General features: G+C 42.9%; 1 protein-coding gene across 5 annotated transcripts in view; it reads left to right on the top strand.

Annotated features, from left to right (window-relative positions):
* The window catches only part of LOC122790431 (C-terminal-binding protein 2-like), a 1,897,537-nt gene that overhangs the window by 917,601 nt on the left and 960,000 nt on the right, over window positions 1-19,936 (top strand). For all 5 annotated transcript variants that reach the window (XM_044057965.1, XM_044057966.1, XM_044057962.1 and 2 more), the window contains one exon: window positions 5,047-5,253. In XM_044057965.1, coding sequence (XP_043913900.1) covers window positions 5,047-5,253 — 207 coding nt within the window. The remainder of the gene's footprint in view (window positions 1-5,046; window positions 5,254-19,936) is intronic.

Below are 19,936 nucleotides of genomic sequence, written 5' to 3'. Positions count from 1 at the left end.
TGGAAAAATTGGTTATTACCCTAAAAACTGCAGTGTGCACTAAGCAGTTAGATATGAAACTGAAGTAGACTGAATTTATACTGCCTTTAGCTTCTGTACTCAGAATTGTTCCTTTCTTCCTGAATGGCAGAATTATACTAGCTATCATTCTTTTCCTGATTTCTGGGACTGCACTGCAGTGAATTTTGGTGCATCAGTACAAACTAGCTTTACTGACTTTTTTGTATCTGAAGTATCTCTCCTAATACTGAAACCCTGAAGTATCTCTCCTAATACTGAAACCCTGTAAAAGGTGCTACAAGTTCTGCATGGCTTTTTAACCTTGGTTCTCAAGCCTTTTATGCAACAAGTGTTCTGTACACTCTTTTAGCACATCTGATTCTTATCACTGCTTAGGCCTGAAGGTTATTTATGTAATATTTGTTTACCAGGAAAGTTTGGCTTGGAACAGAGCCAATTTTCAGCAGAGGCCCAGGGAGGAATGCTCCAGATGCATGTCATTGAAATGTGGGAGGAAGCTCGCATGAATGCAGGGAGGACATGGAGACTCCGCACAGAAGGCACTCCATCCAAGAATTGAACTGGAGAACCTCTTGCTGTGAGTTGACAATGCTACCGCTTCCCCACTGCGCTGTCTAGTTCCCTGAAACATTCCTTTCCTTTGAACCTGCAATTATAAAATGAAGATGTAGGTCTGTTGTAATATGACTGCATTTCTTGGCCTGTGGAAAGAGAATAGTATCTGTCCAACAAGCTACATTTAAGTGAAACCTGATCTTACAGGAGGTATAAAAGGTAAATAAACAGGTGCAATCTTCATTTTTTTACCATCTAGTCCAGTGCACAAGACTGAGTTATCCAGCAGTCTATAGGTCAGCTTGAATCACCAGAGCGTCTCAAATTTGTTAGTGTTCAAAAAGGTTAAACTGCTTTTCATGTGAAGAAACAAACCTGTCACAGACTACCAATTGCTTTGCATTTTTGCTTATGGGCCTCAGCATGATATTCTTGTCTGCCCATTCTGTGCTAGGTTAAATAGTAAGACTACTGAACCACAGGGATTAATCTGTCCAACAGCACTTAGACTCAGATAGGGCTAGGCTTTCGAGTGATATGGTATCTGCTGGTTCCTAGACTGTCATCCTTAAGAAGCAAATAGATTAGTGCCCAAAGGAGAGAGATGATGTGGAGGCTGAAGACAGTTCTTTGTCTGACTTGCTGTCTAGACTTGATTGTCTTTGCAGGTGAGACACCTTTACTGCCCCCCATGTCTGACTCCTGCTAGGCCTGAGAGTGTGGGTGCAGTGCCGCTGGAAGCCACCGTTACTCAGACCCTCTCCTCACTTGCCAACACCAGACTGATGTCTGAATCCAAAGCCACTAAGCAGACTGTAGTTACCAGTGACCGAGGGTGAGCTTTGCTATTCCCTTGGTGATTGCAAGGGAGGAACGACTTGGGAACTGGAGTGAGGTTGTGACTGCCCCTCTAAACCTAGGGGCTTGTCTTTTCTTAAACCCCATTCTTCCAAGTCATAGGCAGGTAGGTCTGCCTCAGCCAATGCGGCCTGCGTACCCTGCCTTCTCCACCTAGGTTTCTTAACAGAACTGGTCAGGTTGGAGTAGGACTTAATAAAGATCAGGCAACCCACCCTGCAAAAGGAATCTGTGCTAGGCATCTCCCATGGAAAAAAAGAGGGGCAGTTCCCCAGTGAGATGCAGATTCCTTGGAGTCAAAGGATGAGGAGGAACTTGAATAATTGCAGAGCACCTCCCCCATCAGAGTTTTGAAGACCGACTCAGAAGGCATCTTATCCTCAGACGCACCCCTTGAGGAGTTAATTTTTGTAGACAGACTTCATAGAGTGAAGGAAACCTTCAGTTAGAAGTCTAGGAAATTCTTAAAGGTTCACACTCACTACAGAGAGTTTCTGAACCTGCTTTACCCCCTAGACCACTGGCAGTCCAATCCATGTTGTCTTGGATAATGATAGCTGACATATCTTGGCAGCCTAACTCCCTCCCTCCTGCCTCCAGGAAGCTTAATCACCTCTACAGAGTCCTTGAGTCCCAAAAGCATCTGTTTAAAAACTCAGTGTCAGATCCTGCAGAAATGTGTACAGAATCCTCCAAAGGAAGCTAGTTTGCAAACATTGAAGAATCCTTTACCAAATTATGTTGAGAGCATGTTGCTTGACTGATTTGGCAAGAAAACTTGCATGGCTGCCCCCCTGTCCATGAGAGTTCTAAACTGCCAGCACCATATGCTCAAATACCTTGAAGATGGTACCTGAATAAATTAAATCCATGGCAGATGGGATAATACCTGCCATAGGAATATTCAAGGGTTGTGTAATTCTACCTTGCAGGTATACAGACACTCACTAAAATTTGGCTATGATGAATTGGATGCATCATGCATGGGCAGCTGCCACAGAATCTGTATTGCAGTGACATACCTGACTCTGAGGAGTCATTCTCTTTCAGAGCAAGTTAAAGTGGAACTCCTGGATACACCCGTGGATGAGGAGTTTCTCTTTGGACCTCCATCCTGGATTTCTCAAAGAATGTGTTCCCTTTCTTTGGGCAGAACGTGGCAGAGAAATACCTGTTCATGCCTTGGCTGTACACTGGCACCACATCTGCTGCTTGAACAGCATACATGATTTTAGAAAGGCAAGCCAGTTCATTTTTTTCCACCTTATGTTAGGTAGTGAAGGTCTTTCTGTTGCTAAGCAAATCAAGGGAATTATTGACTGCATTGCCTTTTTCCATAGTATATGGGATTCTTCCTAGCACTTTACTTCCTGCAGTAGGTGTTCAAAGTCATCTTTGTTGACCTTAAGAGCTTATATCATTAGAAGATGAGAAGCCCTTTACATTGATTGCTTCTTGCCCTCTTTCTCTGACACTGTTGGTCAGCCTCTTCATGGAGAGCTGCTTTTCCTGTTAGTTGGGTAAGTTTTTAATTGTATGTTTTTGCTTGTTTTTGAGATGTGCTTGTTCAGAACATTTGGGATGGATTTGTGGCATGCAGGGCCTGAATGTTCACGAAGTATTGAAGGTAGAGAGTTAAAAAAGTTGTATTGTATTTGGGTGTACCTGAAGAAGAAAAAAAAATGCCCACTTCAGTGCACCTTTTCACAAATCCATATGTCTGCTGAATATGTTTTTTTATATCCTCCATTTGTTACTCCCAAAAAGTATCGCTGTGGATGTGACCTCACAGATTGCACGGTGTGTTATATTGTTAACGGATGCTAATGTTCAAAATTGAAAAAAGGCTCCCTGAGAAGGGCACCTGAAATAAGAAATTTGACACATCGCAGAGTGTTTTCTGAACATTGTCATCCAATAATGTTATTTAGTATATCTGTTTACTGTCTTCCACTGTTAAGGGTGTTTTCTGGTTAGAAAATAGTGGGAGTTGTGTGATTATTTGAAGTTCAGTTGTACGAAGTTGCTGTTTGCTCACATGATTGTGTGGTATATATTTGGCCAAGGCTGCTGTATGGAGAACTTTTCAACCCTCCACTGGTTGAAGTAGAGTTAGCTTGGCATTGATTATATAAAGGTCTTAATAGCTCCACCCCCCACCCCCCACCCCCACCCCCACAAAAAAAAAAAAAAAAACTGAAGTGTTTACTATTACAGTTCTGAGTTCAGAAAGTGGTTTACATGAGTGCTTTCACACAGCGCACCTAGATCCAGCAACAGGTAAGTATGTGAGTTAATTCTATTCTATTCTACTCTAATCTCTGCCACTGCTTCATCTCTCTAAATTTCCTTTGCCTAAATGCATGTAGTGTATTAAATGAACATAAATTTATTGTTTTTGCTAATATCTTATAAGTGATTGACTCGGCTCATATATTTCAAGATATGTAAAATCTTGCCTTGCTGTATATTGAATGTTAAACTGTTCTCATATGCTGTACTAATACATTGTATATTGTCTTTCTGTCTGGAGCTTTTCTCCTCGGGCCTCCATTGAAAACAGGCTACCGTGGCCCAGTGGACTTTCCCAGTTAACAAACTGAAATAAATAATTTCTGTTTTAATAGTTGGACCCTAATTTGAAAAAAAAAAACATTTAAACCCCAATTATAACTTGTATTATTCATAATGTTTAACTAATAATGTCTTCTGGCAGTTTATTCTAGGTAAACTGCTGAGAGTCTTGGATATAGGAGGTCAGTGTAATTTATGCTGTCTGCGGTGACTCGTACTTAGAGCATCCATGGTATGCAGTGCTATGTACATTGTAGATTTGTAGGTTTTGCCATAGTAGTTACCCCATTAGTATTGTCTTGGCAGTGCCAGCTTAAGCTGTAAGCAGCAGCATTGCTGTAGTAATGACGGTAGTGCTGCAAAAGTATAGCAACATTGTTTGTGAATCCTAGTGCTGTTGTACTTTATCAACATCAGGTGTTAACTTATCTGTCGACCTCTCCTACTGCTACCAGTGCAACATTACTTCAGCATCAGTATTTTGGTGAGTCACAGACATGTTGGGAAACTGCTCTAGTATTTCCAAGTTGTGGCAGCTTGGTCTGTGAATCCCATTGCTGTTGTGAAAATTTTAGTGCTGAACAGCACTGTTGTGTCATTTACAGACTGTGCACTAGTTCCTTGATATCTCTCTGCTGTGAATGCTGGATTTACATTGTAGTGTAACTGTGGAGTTGCTTTATATAAATTTGTGAGGTGTGGGGAGCTAAACCCACTGCAAAAAATAAATATTTATTGTTTTGTATGGTTTTCACATTAAGCTGTTTTGGATTTTTGGAAAAGCACAATTGAAATAATGTTAATTCAATCAAATGTAGGGAGACTGTCTACATAGTGTGAAAGCAATAGTGTTTTTTTTTTTTTTTGGTGGGGGGGGGCATGAATTTTTGCATAAATTTGTTGCCTTTAAATCCATGCAGTATGAGTAAAGATCTGTACTACTTCAGACTTGTAACGTATTAAGCACAACAGAACATTTTAAGTTTGATTTGTAATGGCTACCAATACCAAACATTAGTTTCAGCATTGTTGTTTCAGGTATTGCTGTTTGTAACATTCCGTCTTCATCTGTGGAGGAAACTGCAGACTCGACACTGTGTCACATTCTTAATCTATACCGTCGTGTAACATGGCTACACCAAGCCTTACGAGAGGGTACCCGTGCGGCCAGTGTTGAACAGATTCGAGAAGTTGCCAGTGGGGCAGCCCGAATCAGAGGAGAGACTCTTGGTATTATTGGGCTAGGTAAGATTCCACTGATTAGCATGCTTTTTGTGTTGCACTTAAGTCTAGCCTGTCCAGTAGTGTAAAGATTGGAATTGCTCAACATCGGCTAGAGTAGGAATAGGTACAAATAGTCTCCGGTTTTGATTACTTCATTGCTAATGTTTATTTTAGCTGTAGGAGGAGTTTTATATTGAATTATCCAGTTTATTATTTTTAAAGCATGGTTCAGGTAATGCCTCTTAAGCCAGAAGCCTTTTTACAAGGTTGATGCAAGGAAAGTAGCTGAAAGTAACTGAATACAGTTAGTAACCGTCCATTTAGCCCCTCTGAACTTGGATGCCTCACTACTAATTTGTGGTTATCAAGTCCACAGGCATTTCCTCATATACAGAGTAGAGGATCAGCACTTTCAGTGTACGTCAAGTCATGCTCATTGTCTCCACCACAGTGCAGATCTTACTTCACCAAACACCTGGTCCCAGTGTTTACATATTTGAGAATGAAGAGGGTCTTTGTCTCCCCTTATTCAGATGCCTGCCTCATCTAGTTGTCATCATAGCAGAACGTAGATGGGTCCTTGGCCCTGATGTTATCTTTACCAGCTTATGGTTTTCCCTCAGCCTGGAACATTGACCAGGAGAAATTTCCTGCAGTCTGTTTTGGGCATGAAAAGGGATCAGTCATTCCTGCCGCAGGAGTGAGGGTTAATGTTGAAGTCTTTTTTTTTTCAGGTCCAGCACAAAGACAGGGACTCCAAGCAAGGGAGATTTTAAGAGTTATGGACCACAAGTTGCCATATGTCCTTCTGGTGCACCTAGAAATTACACATTAAAAGGATGTAGTGATAAATGTGGTGCCTTTGACTGCAGCATTGCCACACACTCCTAGGGGATTCCTCTCATTCCACCCATATGAAAGGGTGTGGGTAACATAAGCACACGTCAAACAGAGAAGCTCTCTGAACCACAGATGCCTCAACCTTGGCACAGAGAAATGTCAAGTTTTGCAACTCCCTGTGAGTGGAACATTTAAATAGGGTCTTAGAAAAGAGTCACATAAGTGCTTCTAATATTGTCCCCCTGAAGTTAGTAACAGACAGTACTACCCTGATGGTGGCATGCCCTCCTACCAGTTGTGCAAACTAGCCATGATGGTATGGGAATCTATGGTCCAGTTAAGACTTCATCTGATGGTTGTGTACAGTCTCAGCCAGGAACATTTGTACACAAACTGAGCAAGTCCTCAGTCAACAGTCACTAATAGAAAGTGGACCTGCAAGCATTTCAGGACATTTCCAAAATGCTGAGACTACCTTTGCAGACTTGCACTGGATACTAAAAACACCAGCTCAGAAGCTTTTTTGTCAGACTGCCCAGCCTGGAGGCCTCAACAGTGAATACTGGCAGTCTGGCATAGAATGGAGCCTTTCCATATGCCTTCTTCTGTCTGAGTCATTGTAAGGATGCTGTAAAAGGTGAGGACTAATGTTGGTTGGTGTTCTATGCATTTCCCCCTTTTGGCCCTAACAGGTGTGGTTCTTCACTCTGGCCCATTTGGCCAGGGAAAGAGATTCTCTTTCTACACTAGAACAGTGCAGCAGAGCATTGTTCTGACTCTAGAAAAGGGAAGCTTAGTACATCTGAAACTGAACACTTTAAGGCTAGCAGTGTAAATTCTCTTAGCTTGATACCATCCAAATACTGTTAAACTAAGTTTAGATACTGAAGGAGGCCTGAAGACCTAGCATTAACAAGTTACATTTCCGAGTGTTAGAAATTTTTAAATATGGTGTACTTCCAAGGACATTTCTCCCAAGTGATGTCCAGAACTACATGATCTGATGTCCTCTTCATTCTTCCTCAGTATAGGAGTACATATCCGATCCTCTGATCTGACTCTGCTGCATTCTACAGACATAGGAGCCAACTCTCATGCTGCTTTCTCTATCAATAATGTCCTAGTCCATCCCCAATACCTCGGATCTCCTTTGCTGCCATTGCACACAGAAGTGGATACACACTCTGTGTTTTATGTGTTTTTAGGTAGCTGTAAGTGTATCTTTCTACACACACACATATATATATATATATATATATATATATATATATATATATATATATACACACACATACAAACACACACATTTATGAAGTCATTGGATCCGACTTGAGTGCATCCCAGTATCTCCTTGGCTCCACTGCCCTCTTATACAAACCCTTAGGAGGCACTCCAGACCTCAATCCACCACCTCATCCATCAGGTCCTCCAGCAGTCTTTTTGAAGCAGACGTTCATAGGATGATGAGGTTCCTCAGAGCTTTAGGGTTTATTCATCTGTCTTCAGTCTGATCTGTGAGCCTTCCATCCACCTCGTATTATCGTATCTCTTTCTCTGATTTGTCCTTTAGTTTCGGAACTCCAGGATCTGAGAGTACCACTGTCTGAGCTGAAGAGTTGCATCTTCGACCTTGACCGTATCCTTGACAAATTCTGCTCCTCTTACCTCAGATCGGAGTCCCAGCACTGAAGTGTCTTGGATCAGTGGGGCTAGATCGACTTTGATGTTGCTGGAGCTTTCCTTGCCCCTTGGAGCCTCAACATTAGATAGTTCTGGTCTGACTTCCTCCTCGAGACACTGATCTGGTCTGAGTTGTGGCTTGCCTGCTTTAGAGATCTTGGATCCAGGGTGGCCGGCCACAAGTTTCCCGGGTCCATCGACCTTCGTAGTTGTGGAGAGGGATTTCTCTCAAGAAGCCTGCTCTGTCTAACTTTCTCAGTCACATGATGTTGGGGCAGAGAAGCAGTCTGACTTGTAGTACTCAGATGAACACCTAGTGGACTCCAGGCTCTGAACCAGTTGTAGCTTTGATTTGGGCACGTTGACTGTAGTCTTACTGGACTTCCTCCTACAGTTTGTGGTTCATTATCAAGTACAAAAAATTCTTCCTGTAGCCCACCCAAGACCTGGTGTATTTGGGCTGCCAACTGGACACCAGAAAGATGCAGGCTTACCTGCTTCGGGAAGAAGTATAGAATGCTATAACATATTTTCACAGCATTTCTTCCCTTGACCAGTACTTGGCCAGGGAAATCCTGAGAGCCCTGGAATTCATGGCAGGCACTATGCCAGTGCTCCCTCTATCCAGACTGCATATGAAAGAAAATACACTGGTACCCGAAAACAGTATGGACCCAACATATACATCCTCATGTACACACTGGGATTCCCTTCATGACTTGTCTCAGGAAGGAGTTCTCTTGGTGAGATCAGGTGAAACTAAGTTGAAGACTCTTCTGCCCACCAGTTCCAGTTCTGGAGTTGCACATTGGTGCCTTAGACAAGGCTTGGTGGGCTTGGACAGGCACCCTCTGAATCCAGGACAAATGCCAGCCAAAATTGCATAGGCAATGCATCAACTTGAAAGAGATGAGAGCCCTCATCCAAACTCTTTAAGGTCTTGTCATATATTTGGAAGCCAGGTCTTTGAAGTATTCACAGATCACATGACAATCATGCGGTACAGAAATAAGCAAGGAGGCACCAGGTCATGCAAACTGTGCAGACTACCACAGATAACCTTGGACCTTGCCACCCAAGAAAGCAAGTCCCTGCTCATCATATGCATCCCATCAAAGGACATTGTGTTGGACACATTAAGCAGGGCATTGGAGGCCCCTCATGAATGGACCCTGAGCAGACAAGTCTTCCTGGACATTCTTTACCACTGAGAGACACCTCAGATCTGTTTGTGAGCAACAGACAATGTTTAGGAACCCTTGCCCCTCCGCCTAGAAGGTAGATGCTATCCGTTTTTTGTTTTTTTTTATATATATACAGTGGACAGGGAATTTCCTGTTTGCCTTCCTCCTGTTCCCTCTCCTTCCAAGGGTTCTACTAAAGAAAAAAAAAAAAAAAAACTCTCACTAGTCATCCTTTTTTGGCCAAGACCGCATTGGTTTCCACTTTTGTATCTCGCCAACGGGAAACACTACAACACAAGGTGGACTTCATCACTGAGCAGAAAGCATCACTACTGCATTCTAAGCTGTCATCCATAAACCTAAGCTTGTGAATGATAGAGTTCTAATTCTTTTCAGGCACCAGTTTTCAAAAGACGTAATTAAGGATGTTTTCGTAGTAGTGTTGCAGCACTGATTCTTGGGTCTTACTGCCATATAGAAGCCTATGACTGGCCGGATTTTCAGAGTCTTTGCATCATCCATAGCTAACTGACTCAGAGGATGGACATGCAGACTTCAGGGTATGAGAAGGATGTCTGTCAGTGCCATCTTCTGTTCTTTCTAGCCATACAGTCCTATGTGCTTCATTGTGTATGCACTATGCTTGTAGTCTGTTGGCTGGCTCACTTTTTCCAGAATCTCTACAATCTGCAAGTCCTACTGTGGATTTTCGTGTTTTAATTAATGTTTAGAAATGTTTCGTTGAAGTGTGGTAAGCAAATCCCATATAAAGATTTTCACTTGTATCTTCTGTTTGGGGTATCAGCATGACATCTCTAGTTGTTCTAATTGTGCAAAATTCTGAATGAAAACTCTTAAATGCAGGGCTGAAGTCTCAGTATCTGCTATGGAGTCCCTGGTTTTGGTTCCATCTGTGTGTTCACACCCCCTGGTTTCCTGTAGCTTTGTTCATAAAAACACAGAGAAAAAAATACAAGGGAAAAGCCTCAGCAAATAGAATCAAAACTTCAGCTCATGCCACTGAGTCGACTGACACAGATGAGGTGCCTTCGCAGCCTGCCTGGACTGGGTACATCTAAGCCCGATCCTTCTGTCATGACCTTCAAGAGGCCACCAATGCTTCAGACTTTTAGTTCACTTCCACAGCTTAATCTGTTGGGTCTGTCATTCCGCAGGCTTCAACGTCCAACATGTGTTTAATACTGAGAGAGGTATCTGCCTCAGCCTTGGAGCCCGAGTCAGAAGTCGCAGTTGGATGACATCATCCTCAGGTTGTCTTAAACAGATGTCTAAACTTGTAAGACCATTCTGCCGAACTCTGTTGTCTTTTCACCCCTCAGCCACTGCAGCAGCTCAGATTGAACCCCAAGTCCTCTTGAAAATAGCCCAAAAATTCATGGCCTGCATGAAATCCATGGAACCTAGTCAGACTAGGAGAATTACCCCAGAAGACTTCCCCTCCAAATGGCATAGGGATGTGACTTTTCTGGAATAATCAGATTCCCCAGGCTTTGAAGATGAGGAGCTGTCCTACTCTGAGCACCACCCACCTCAACCTTATCCTGACTAAGACTTGAATGATACCTTCTCTTTTTCTCACCCATGGGAAAGATAACAATTCTCGCAAGCCCAAACTTATTGTAGATAACTCCTGAGTTTACCATTTTCCAGACCACTTGTTTTCCCTCCAATACATGTAGTGTGTGATGACGCCTTTGAAGATGCATCTTTGCACCCCGGTTCTCTTTCCCCTGTTCTCCAGAAGCCTGACTGTTTTTAGAGTGCTTAACTCTCAGAAGCACCAGTGTAAGAAACCTAAAGCTGATGCCTCTGTATTTTCTGCAGAATCCACTAAAGAGGTATCCAAGGATGCAACTAGACACCCCTTGCCTAGTAACAGGAAAGTAGACTGTCCAATTTGGCAAAAAAGTTTTTACCTCAGCTATGCTATCTGTGAAGCTGCTTTAATTGTCAGCTTCATGTGCTGAAGTATCTAGAGTTCCTACAAGATCAAATTATTTCTAAGGCAGACTCTTCTGCTTTTGGCTTTTCCCGGTTAGGGGTCGCCACAGCAGATCACCTGTCCGCTCATGACATGGAGAGTTGCCAGCCCCGGTGCCCAACTTTCCACAGAAGGCACACACACGCACTTACACCTAGGGCCAATTTAGAGTGTCCAATCCACCTACAGCATGTCTTTGGGATGCTCTATTTCTGACAAAACTTTGCCCAAGGAAATTCAGAAGATTGCTAGAGCAGCCTTACAGGTCACCAGACATTCTTTAAAATGTGGTCATGATGCATTGGCTGCATCATGCTGTCCAGCTGCCAGAGTCTCATTTCCAGACATGCCTAGCTCAGGACTGAACCTCTCTGAGACCAGGTCAAGGCCGAACTCTTGGATGACCCTCTAGACAATGAATTCCTTTATGGACCTTCAGCTGAAAAGGTGTTTGAGAATCTGGACAAAAAAGAAATGCAAACAAAAACAGTGAAGGAATATTACCTTTAACCTATACCAAGGTATAATAGAAATCACCCTTCGAAACTGGCCTTTCCCCTTCGATAGATGAGAGATCCAGATACGCTAGCAGGTAGCAGCCTGAGCAAACCCAGAAACCAGGGAGCTCCAAAGATACCACCCAACACAGAACCAGACTCAGTTTAGCCTCTGACCCTTCCACCTCTACCCACCTACTTTCGCAACCTTCAGGCAGAAAGGCTGTTCTTCTCTCTTCTCAATGAAAGCTAAAGAAAGCTAATCACCAAAAACAGTAGGTCCTTTGTATCATAGAAAGGGGTTACTTCATTCACAGGGAAATACCCCTTTTGGGGCATGCCAACCCCCCAAAAGAGCAGACGAGTCTCTTATTTCCAGTTTTTCTAGACCTTCTGCAACAAGGGTCCATTCACGCTCTACTGCAGGTCAGGAGGAAAAAGGCTTCTATTCACAGATTTTTCTAATTCCAAGAAAAGAATGCATCTGGAGGTTTGTCTTGGATCTGTCAAGACTAAACAGATTCCTTTATGTCCAAAATTCAAAATGCTAACATTGCAAAAATCACTTCCCCTGATCTTTCAAGATGCCTACATGGTTACTTTGGACCTAAAGGGTGCTTACCTCCACATTCCTATTGCAGACAGGCACAGGAAATTGAATTTTGTGGTAGCAGGCTTGCAGTACCAATTTTGTACTTTACTATTTGGTTTGCCTACTGCTCCCAGAGTCTTCATCAAATGCTTAACTTCACTTATAGCCCATTGCAGAACCCTAAGTGTTAATGTTTACCCTTATGTGGAAGAGTGTCTCATTCAGGGAAAAATCCACCAGCAGAGACTCTGACTGCCTTGCAAGCACCCATAAACTGCTTACAAAAGGTAGGTATCACCTTAAATCGCAGCAAAACCCTGACAAGGATTCTTTTCTTTTGGGCCCTTCATAGATTTTGTGCAAAAAAAAAAGCCTTCCTCCCCCCAGGACAAGATATCTTGCCTTTCAAAAACTACCTGACCAGCTTGCTGCTTAAGCAACAAATTTCAGCAAGGGAATTTCTAAGGATCTCTGGTTGCATGGCAGCCTGCATACTCATGATCCCATTAGCGAAGCTACAGATGAGAAAGTTTCAGCCAGGCCGAGGGCTTAGTATCACATCCTTGTTTGGCTACACTCAGCCTGGAGACTTGGTTTTGACCCAAAAAACAGAATGACTGGTTTCTGAAGTGCAAACCATCCTGATGGAGGCAAGGAATACCACCACCAAGAAGTCATACTTTATAAAATGAAAGAGTTTTTCGATGTGGTGCCACAGCAGTAGAACCAGCCCTCCTCAAGCAGACAATTTCGTCCTGGAGTACCTTTCGGGTCTCTCTAACCAGAGACATTCTTGCTGTAGTATTAAGGTACACAAGTCTGCCATTTCAGCTGCTGGTCCCTGTCTGGGATCTCAAAGTATATGCTTGAAAAACTCACCTTTTTCCCTTTGAGCCAACAGCGTCTGCCCCTCCAAAGATGCTTGCTTGGAAGACTGGCATACTAATAGCTATCACTTCAACAAGCCGGGTCTCAGAGCTACAAACCTTTAGGTGCAGAGAGCCTTCCACTAACCTTTACAGGGAGAAGGTAACTTAGCAATAATCTGTCCTTCATACCCAAAGTGGCGTCAGGACTTTCTGAAAATCAGGCTATCCACCATCCAGTTTTACTCCCCAATCTACACAACAAAACAGTACAAATCCTGCATTCTCTTGATTTGCTTATACAAGTCCGGTAATACCTAAACAGGACAAAAACCCCAAGTAGAGCAAAGCAATTGCTGACTGCTTTCACTGAGGGAAGTACAGGTAGGCCTGTCTCCTAACAAACCATCTCCAAATAGACAGCTAGTTGCATTAAGTTCTGTTATGCTGCTATGGAAAACCTCTTCCTGGTCATGTCAAAACCCATTCCACCAGACACAGAGCAGCTACCACTGCCTTGCTTAAAGGAGTTCCTACTCGGGACTTCCTAGAAGCTTCAACTTGGAACTCTGCACACATTAACTAAACACTACCATTTAGGCTTTGCCTCTAGGGCTAGAGCAGGGTGTGCTATGTCATCGTGCAAAACCTGCTTTTCCAGGGGCCAACATATTACCTGCCACCCATTGTGTACTTTTGGGGGAGCCCTCCCAAGAATCAGTACTGCAACAGTGACTAAGAAGAACATAGTACAGTTGGCACATTGACAGTACTTATAGGTGTTCAAGTAGATCAGTATTGCAGTACAAACTTCCAGCCCCCACCCCGTCCTCAATCTGCTAAACTGTTTTTCCATCTTACTGGGAGCAGGTGAAGAGAAGAGATTATTGCAGAAAACTTTGTGATTCATCAGCATACCTCACTTTTCTTCTGTTTCATACTACACTCTTAAGCTCCGAAATGTGGGAAGGTCGTGCTGTCCTCAGGAATCAGACTGTTTTCCACTGTCTAGAAAAAAAACTGTAAATGGTATCAACGGGATACCCCCCTTATACCCTGACATGCAAACACCAGTCCTTGGGCCCTATTGAATTGGACTCTCGAAATTGTGCTGGCTTCTTCATGGCTGGAAGACCCAAGAATCAGCACTGCAACACTGATCTGTTCAAACACAAATGTAATTTCTCCAAGAAGCAAGGATACCCACCCCTTAAAAATCCTACATAGCCAAATGGATGCAATTTTCTTTCTGGTGCCATAGGAAACTTAAGGACCCCAGCAAGTCAGAGGTAGCTGCCATCGTAAAATACCTGTGACCTTGTGGATACAGGTCCCGGATACTCTTCCATTAAAGGCCACCTATCCACCAGCTCTGCCTGTCTACCCTACCCCTCAGCCCTCTTATGTCCAGACCTGAGGTCAAACAGTTCCTTAACGGGTTCTGCATCCTAGACCACTGAGAAAACAAAATTTTGTGATGAAAAAGCTTACTCTGCCTCCCTTTCAACAAGCAGCCTCAATTTTAAATTCTGCACCTGAAATATTATGCTGCTTCAGACTTAGTTGAACTAGGAAAATCTCAGAGCTGCAGGCACTCATGAACATAGCTACTTTTCTGATTTTTCACCAGGACAGGGTGACCCTTAGGACTAATCCCTCTTTAATACCAAAAGTATTGAACAAGCTTTCTCTGTCAGTGCTTAAGTCTTCCTGCTTTCTTTCCCAGCCCACAGAATCTGGTACAGTTTTCCACTCTAAATGTTCACAGAAGCGGAGGTTCTATTTGGCCAAGACCAAATCCATTCTTAAGACTGATCAACTGTCTCTTTCATGAATTCAAAGCTGTTGGAACTAGTATCCAGAATAACCATTGCAACCTGGATCTCAAAGTCCATCACCTTTTATTACTCCATGCATGGCAAATCCTTGCCCTCATACCCCCGAGCTTGACTGTATCAGGGTAGTGTTTTTTTCAGGGGTCTTATATAAAGGAGTGGGCTCCAGGGCCACATTGGAAGCTGCCACCTGGTTTTCTGTGCACACCTTCACTAAACACTACAGGATTTTGATGCATTTTCAAGGTCCAGGATGGCCTTCACTAGGTCAGTCCTCTCGTATGTCTCTAGGACAATTCCTCTGACAACTAGCCAAACCTCCCTTATGTTCCTCCAGCTCTGGGAATCGCCCTTTTTGATTTCAGTCAGAATGTAGTACAGTTGTGTAAGAGTTAACATAATCCTACTGATCACTGTTGCAGTATTCCTTCCCGTGCTTTTCCCCTTATTACTGGGAATACAATTTTCTCTGTCTTTTTCTCCCTTTTTTCTTACCTGCAGTAAACCGTAGAATGAAAAAAAGCTGTCTCTCTCTTCATGCTTGGCCTCTCTTAGCTGACCAGTCACACACTCGAGGGTCTTCGGCTGCTGGCTTGCAGATAATCTGAGGATCTACATTTATACTTTCACTTCATATACCACTGTGCTTGCGAACTGAGATCACATGTTGGATGTATGACCTAGGGAAGGTTAAGCTTTTGTACTCCAGCCAGTCTTCAGCGGTGATGATCCTGTTTGGAATACTGCAGCAGAGATCAGTAGGACATCTACTGTTATGGTAAGTGTTTACACAAGTGTACTTGCTTGTTTGCAGTCATCCCAGCCAGAAAGGTCTTAGAGCTCCAGAACCTCACGCAGAGCTAGAGTCTGTCTCAGGACAAATCCCATCTTTATTGTCAAAGGTGGTGTCTCAGCTAACATTGAACTAGGTCAGTGTCCTTACTTAAATCACTGTTGCAGTATTCCAAACTGTTGGGTTATCTTGCCAAATAGCCTGGATGTCTGACCAGTGTACCAAAGCCAAAACCTTCCATAGAGCCATGTCTCTGATTTGTGACCCAAGACCACAGGCTTAAGGTTACATAAGCAGATGTACGAGTGTAAATCCTCAGACTGTCTTGCCATCAGTCTGAACACAGCTCTTGCACCCATTGGTCTTTTGTGTGTGGTTATGGTACCATTGGCCTCCACTGGTTCAGATAAGTGCCCATTGAGGAACTTTACTTTATTTCTCAATTGAACTGCTGCTTATTGTTGTATTAGAGGCCAGCTATGAGGAAAAAGTGTGATTGTGATAGTCTTTCCCTATAAGGATCTCCAGTCTGTGCCTTTTCTGCTTAGATGCAGAGCATGAATATAAAAACTGTATGATCTGTCTGTCCTTTGTTCCAAAAACCTTAAGAAAATAACTTTTGTCTCTTAATCCATACTTGGAAACTGGGTGCCTTAAATGCCTTGCCCAAGAAAAGATATCTGACTCTTCTACCCCTGACATTCAGCATGTAAAAAAGAAAAAATTTAACAAGCCTAGGCTTGATATTTTGACTGCCCAGTCAGACTTGGACGTACCTGCTGAAGTTTGGAATCTGTGGTATGATCATCTTGTCAAACTCCTGTTACTTAGATCCCAGCAGAGGCTAGTACAGCATCTGAGGTTTGCACATCCAAAGCACTGAAGTTACCAGTGATGGTGAAAAGAGGGGGAACCCTGTTTAATTTCAGAAGGAACAAAAGGCATACACTGCAGGTCCTTGCTAGAGAGGAAATCCCAAGGTCACTCACTGAAGTTTGTTAGCAATAGATGCCTTCATGTTAAAGTGGATTTTGCTCCTGGGAGTGGGGGGGGGCAAAAAAAAACTAAAAATGTTTCTTCCTGTCAGAAGTCCAAGGAGAAGTGGATGGATTTTTCACAGGGCCTTTTTAAGGCCATAATGACATTTAGGCCCAGCAATGTATAGTGGCCTACCACTACTAGTTTATGCTACAACACAAAAAACATGGAGATGTTGCCATTATGTACTCTGACCTTCTAACCTTAACCACTTTAAGCAACCCCCCCCCTTTTCCTGGCAGAAATCCTAATCGCCATTTGCAAACTAAACACAACATTAACTAACATTAGCTGCCATATTCATAACCCTTTGGAGACAACATACCCTTACTGGAACACATCATTCACTGGCTCGCTAACAGTGTACCTAATGAAATGATTATCCTGGGTGATGGTATCCGTTTACTTGCCCTCACCTCTAACTCCTCTACTACCAGCACAGACCTGTATGGCTACGCACAACTTCTCTTCACCTACTTTTCTCCACAAAACAAACACACTAACACCTTTTCTACCCTTGACTGGATTCTTGTCTCTCATCCTAACCTCTATCGCCACCCTGAATCCATACTCCCCCACCTCACTAGACCACATACGTTCAGGGAATGCTGTAAGCTTACCAACTTAAAACCTGAAACATTTAACAATCATTTCTCCTCAATTGACTGGTCAGTCCTCTACCACCTACCTCTTGACGAAACCATCCTTCAGTTTAACTCCATCTTCCTAAACACTGTTAACTCCCTAGCCCCCCCCCCCCCCCCCAAAGAACAGTCAATCAAATCCCACTGTTTTCCCTGGCTCAACAAGACTACCTGGTCTCTCAACCTAAAAAGAGACTGCCTGAAAATTTGTGATTAACACAAATTGTCAAACACATTTCCAGAAATATAGGGAGCTCCGAATCCTGACCAAAAAACTTGTACTACACACCCCTAACTTAGCAACCTAACATTTCCCAAAAATTCTGGAGTACTGTTAAGCAAAGTCTTCCACCCCGGTTACCCATCTACTCTTAACCCCTGCCTTTAATTCATCCCAAGAAACCATCTTCAGTTCTTACTTTGATATTATCAACAAACCTATACCAACTTCTAACCCAACCAATCCCTCACCATCCACCACCTCCCAACTGCAAAACCACTCTTTTCTCACTAAGTCCTATCCCCCCTATCTACATTAAAATTCTTCTCAAACTTAACCTTTGTTCCCCATCAGCTGACTACTTGCCACCTCTCTTCCTAAAGGTAGCTGCTAACTCCATAGCATATCCATACTCCATTCTCATAAACCACTCATTCTGTGAATCCACTGTCCCTGCACTGTGGAAGAAATTTTACAACATACCTGTCCACAAAGGTGGAATCTCTGTAGATCTTTCTATCACCTCTCCAAAATTATCGAGCACTGCATCCATAAAAACTCCTAGTTTATTTCACTCAAAATAAATTAAGCAGTCCTACCTAGCATGGCTGTAGCCCTCACCACAGCACATCTATTGCTCTCATCTCATTTACTAACTCCATCTCCCAAGCTTGAGACACTAATAAACTAGTGTCCTTCCTCTTCTTAGGTCTGTCAAAAGCCTTTGACACCGTCTCCCACTCAATCTTTCTCTCCAAATTTTCCCAACTAAACCTTTCTCCATCTGCTATCTCCAGGTTTTCTGGCTACTGTACTAACAGACAACAATTTGTCAAATGGCTCTCTGCTGTTTTTCCTTTTCTCCCCATATAAATGGGAGTTGCACAAGGCTCAATTCTAGACCCCCTTCTCTTTGATATCATTACTAACCAACTGCATACATCCTGTCCACAGTCATTCCTCATACATTACTCGGATGACTTCACTATCCTCACCATTGCAAACATCCCCATTGACATGCTCACCGTGATGCAAACCTCCTTTAACCTCACCAAATCTTGGCTAACATCCAACTCCTACTAAACCTTAAAAAGACAAAACTTCTGTTCCTATTTAAATCTCACTACCATCTTAAATCCTCATTTACCATCACCTCCCTTAACAGCACTTCCATTTCAGTTAAACCCCACCAAAAGTTCCTCGGAGTAATTATCAACCAACTTAAATTTGACCTCCATGTACACCAATGTATCAAAAAAAATAAATAAATAAGGCAAAAGCTTTGCTTACTATATCGAAACAAAAGGTTCCTTACTCCCAACTCCAGAGTCTCACTTGCCGAAGCCCATCTTCTCCCCAACCTCTTCTGCAGCTCTCCGATCTTTGTTACAGACCACTCTAATGTCCAAACTTGAAACTACCTACAACTAAGTAGGTCGTTATGCAGCCAGTCTTTCACCAGTCTCACAATCCAAGCACTCAGCTGGCTAGAGTTTCTTAACCAACTCTTACTCAACTGCTCATCATCCACACTATTCTAAATAAGCCCACCTCCTGCCCCAGCTTATCCACTCTCATCACCATCTACAACCCAAACACTCCCACAGAAGCTCTGACCATCTTTTACAGATCCATAAATCTAAGAAATCAATTGGACAAAACCTCTACAGCTGCTTCCCATCCGTCTCTTGGAATAATCTTCCCGCTGCCCTCAAAAACATTTCCCATCCAAATGATTTCAAGAAAACTTTCCGAAACTACCGCACACAACCTGGGTTTGTCACTGCGGTCATCCCACTTGAATCTCTTCCCTCTCCCCCTCCAACTTTATTTCCCTCCCTATTTCTCCTCCTCCTTTACAACTATTCTACCTAATATAATCTTTCTCCTCTTACTTCCTCCTTCCATACTATTACTCTATTTAAATAACTTAATCCTATTTACAACCCCTGAATCTGCCACCTTGCTCTACCCATCTTTCACTGTACTGCCTACATATCTGAAATGCCTTCTTTCACCTAAACCTCATGCTGCCAGTGTAAGAGACATCTGTGATTCCTTTTAGTGTACATACTTACATTCATGCTTATTGTATCTTGGTCTGGCAAGCCTCATTTGCTATAACCTTACTGACACAACAATTGATCTTAGCTTACAAACTTGTAGTTTTTTTTTATGTTGCAATGTATTTTGAACTTTTTACTTGCTTAACTTGTGTTGAGAATATTTTTCATTTGTTCCTGCCAAGCTTGTACTGTGAGTACGTTACTAATATCACTTGACTATGGAGCCTTTCTCCCTGGGCCTCCATTGAAAAAGGGCACAAGCTCAGTCAGACTGTCCCATTCAACAAATGTGAAATAAGTAACACACACTTAAGACACTTCTGAGGATGAGTCAGACTTGGAAGTGCACTCATTGGACTGTTAGTCCTCATCCCAGATCCACTGACCAGGCCAAGTGGCCTCTGATGACAGATTTCCTTGCTCTTGACTTTACAGTTAAAGAAGCTT

Source organism: Protopterus annectens, chromosome 16.part0, assembly GCF_019279795.1.
Source record: "Protopterus annectens isolate FY-2018-M chromosome 16.part0, PAN1.0, whole genome shotgun sequence".
Lineage (NCBI taxonomy): Eukaryota > Metazoa > Chordata > Ceratodontiformes > Protopteridae > Protopterus > Protopterus annectens.
Note: the sequence above shows the minus strand (reverse complement) of the source record. Positions and strands in the feature narration are given on the sequence as shown.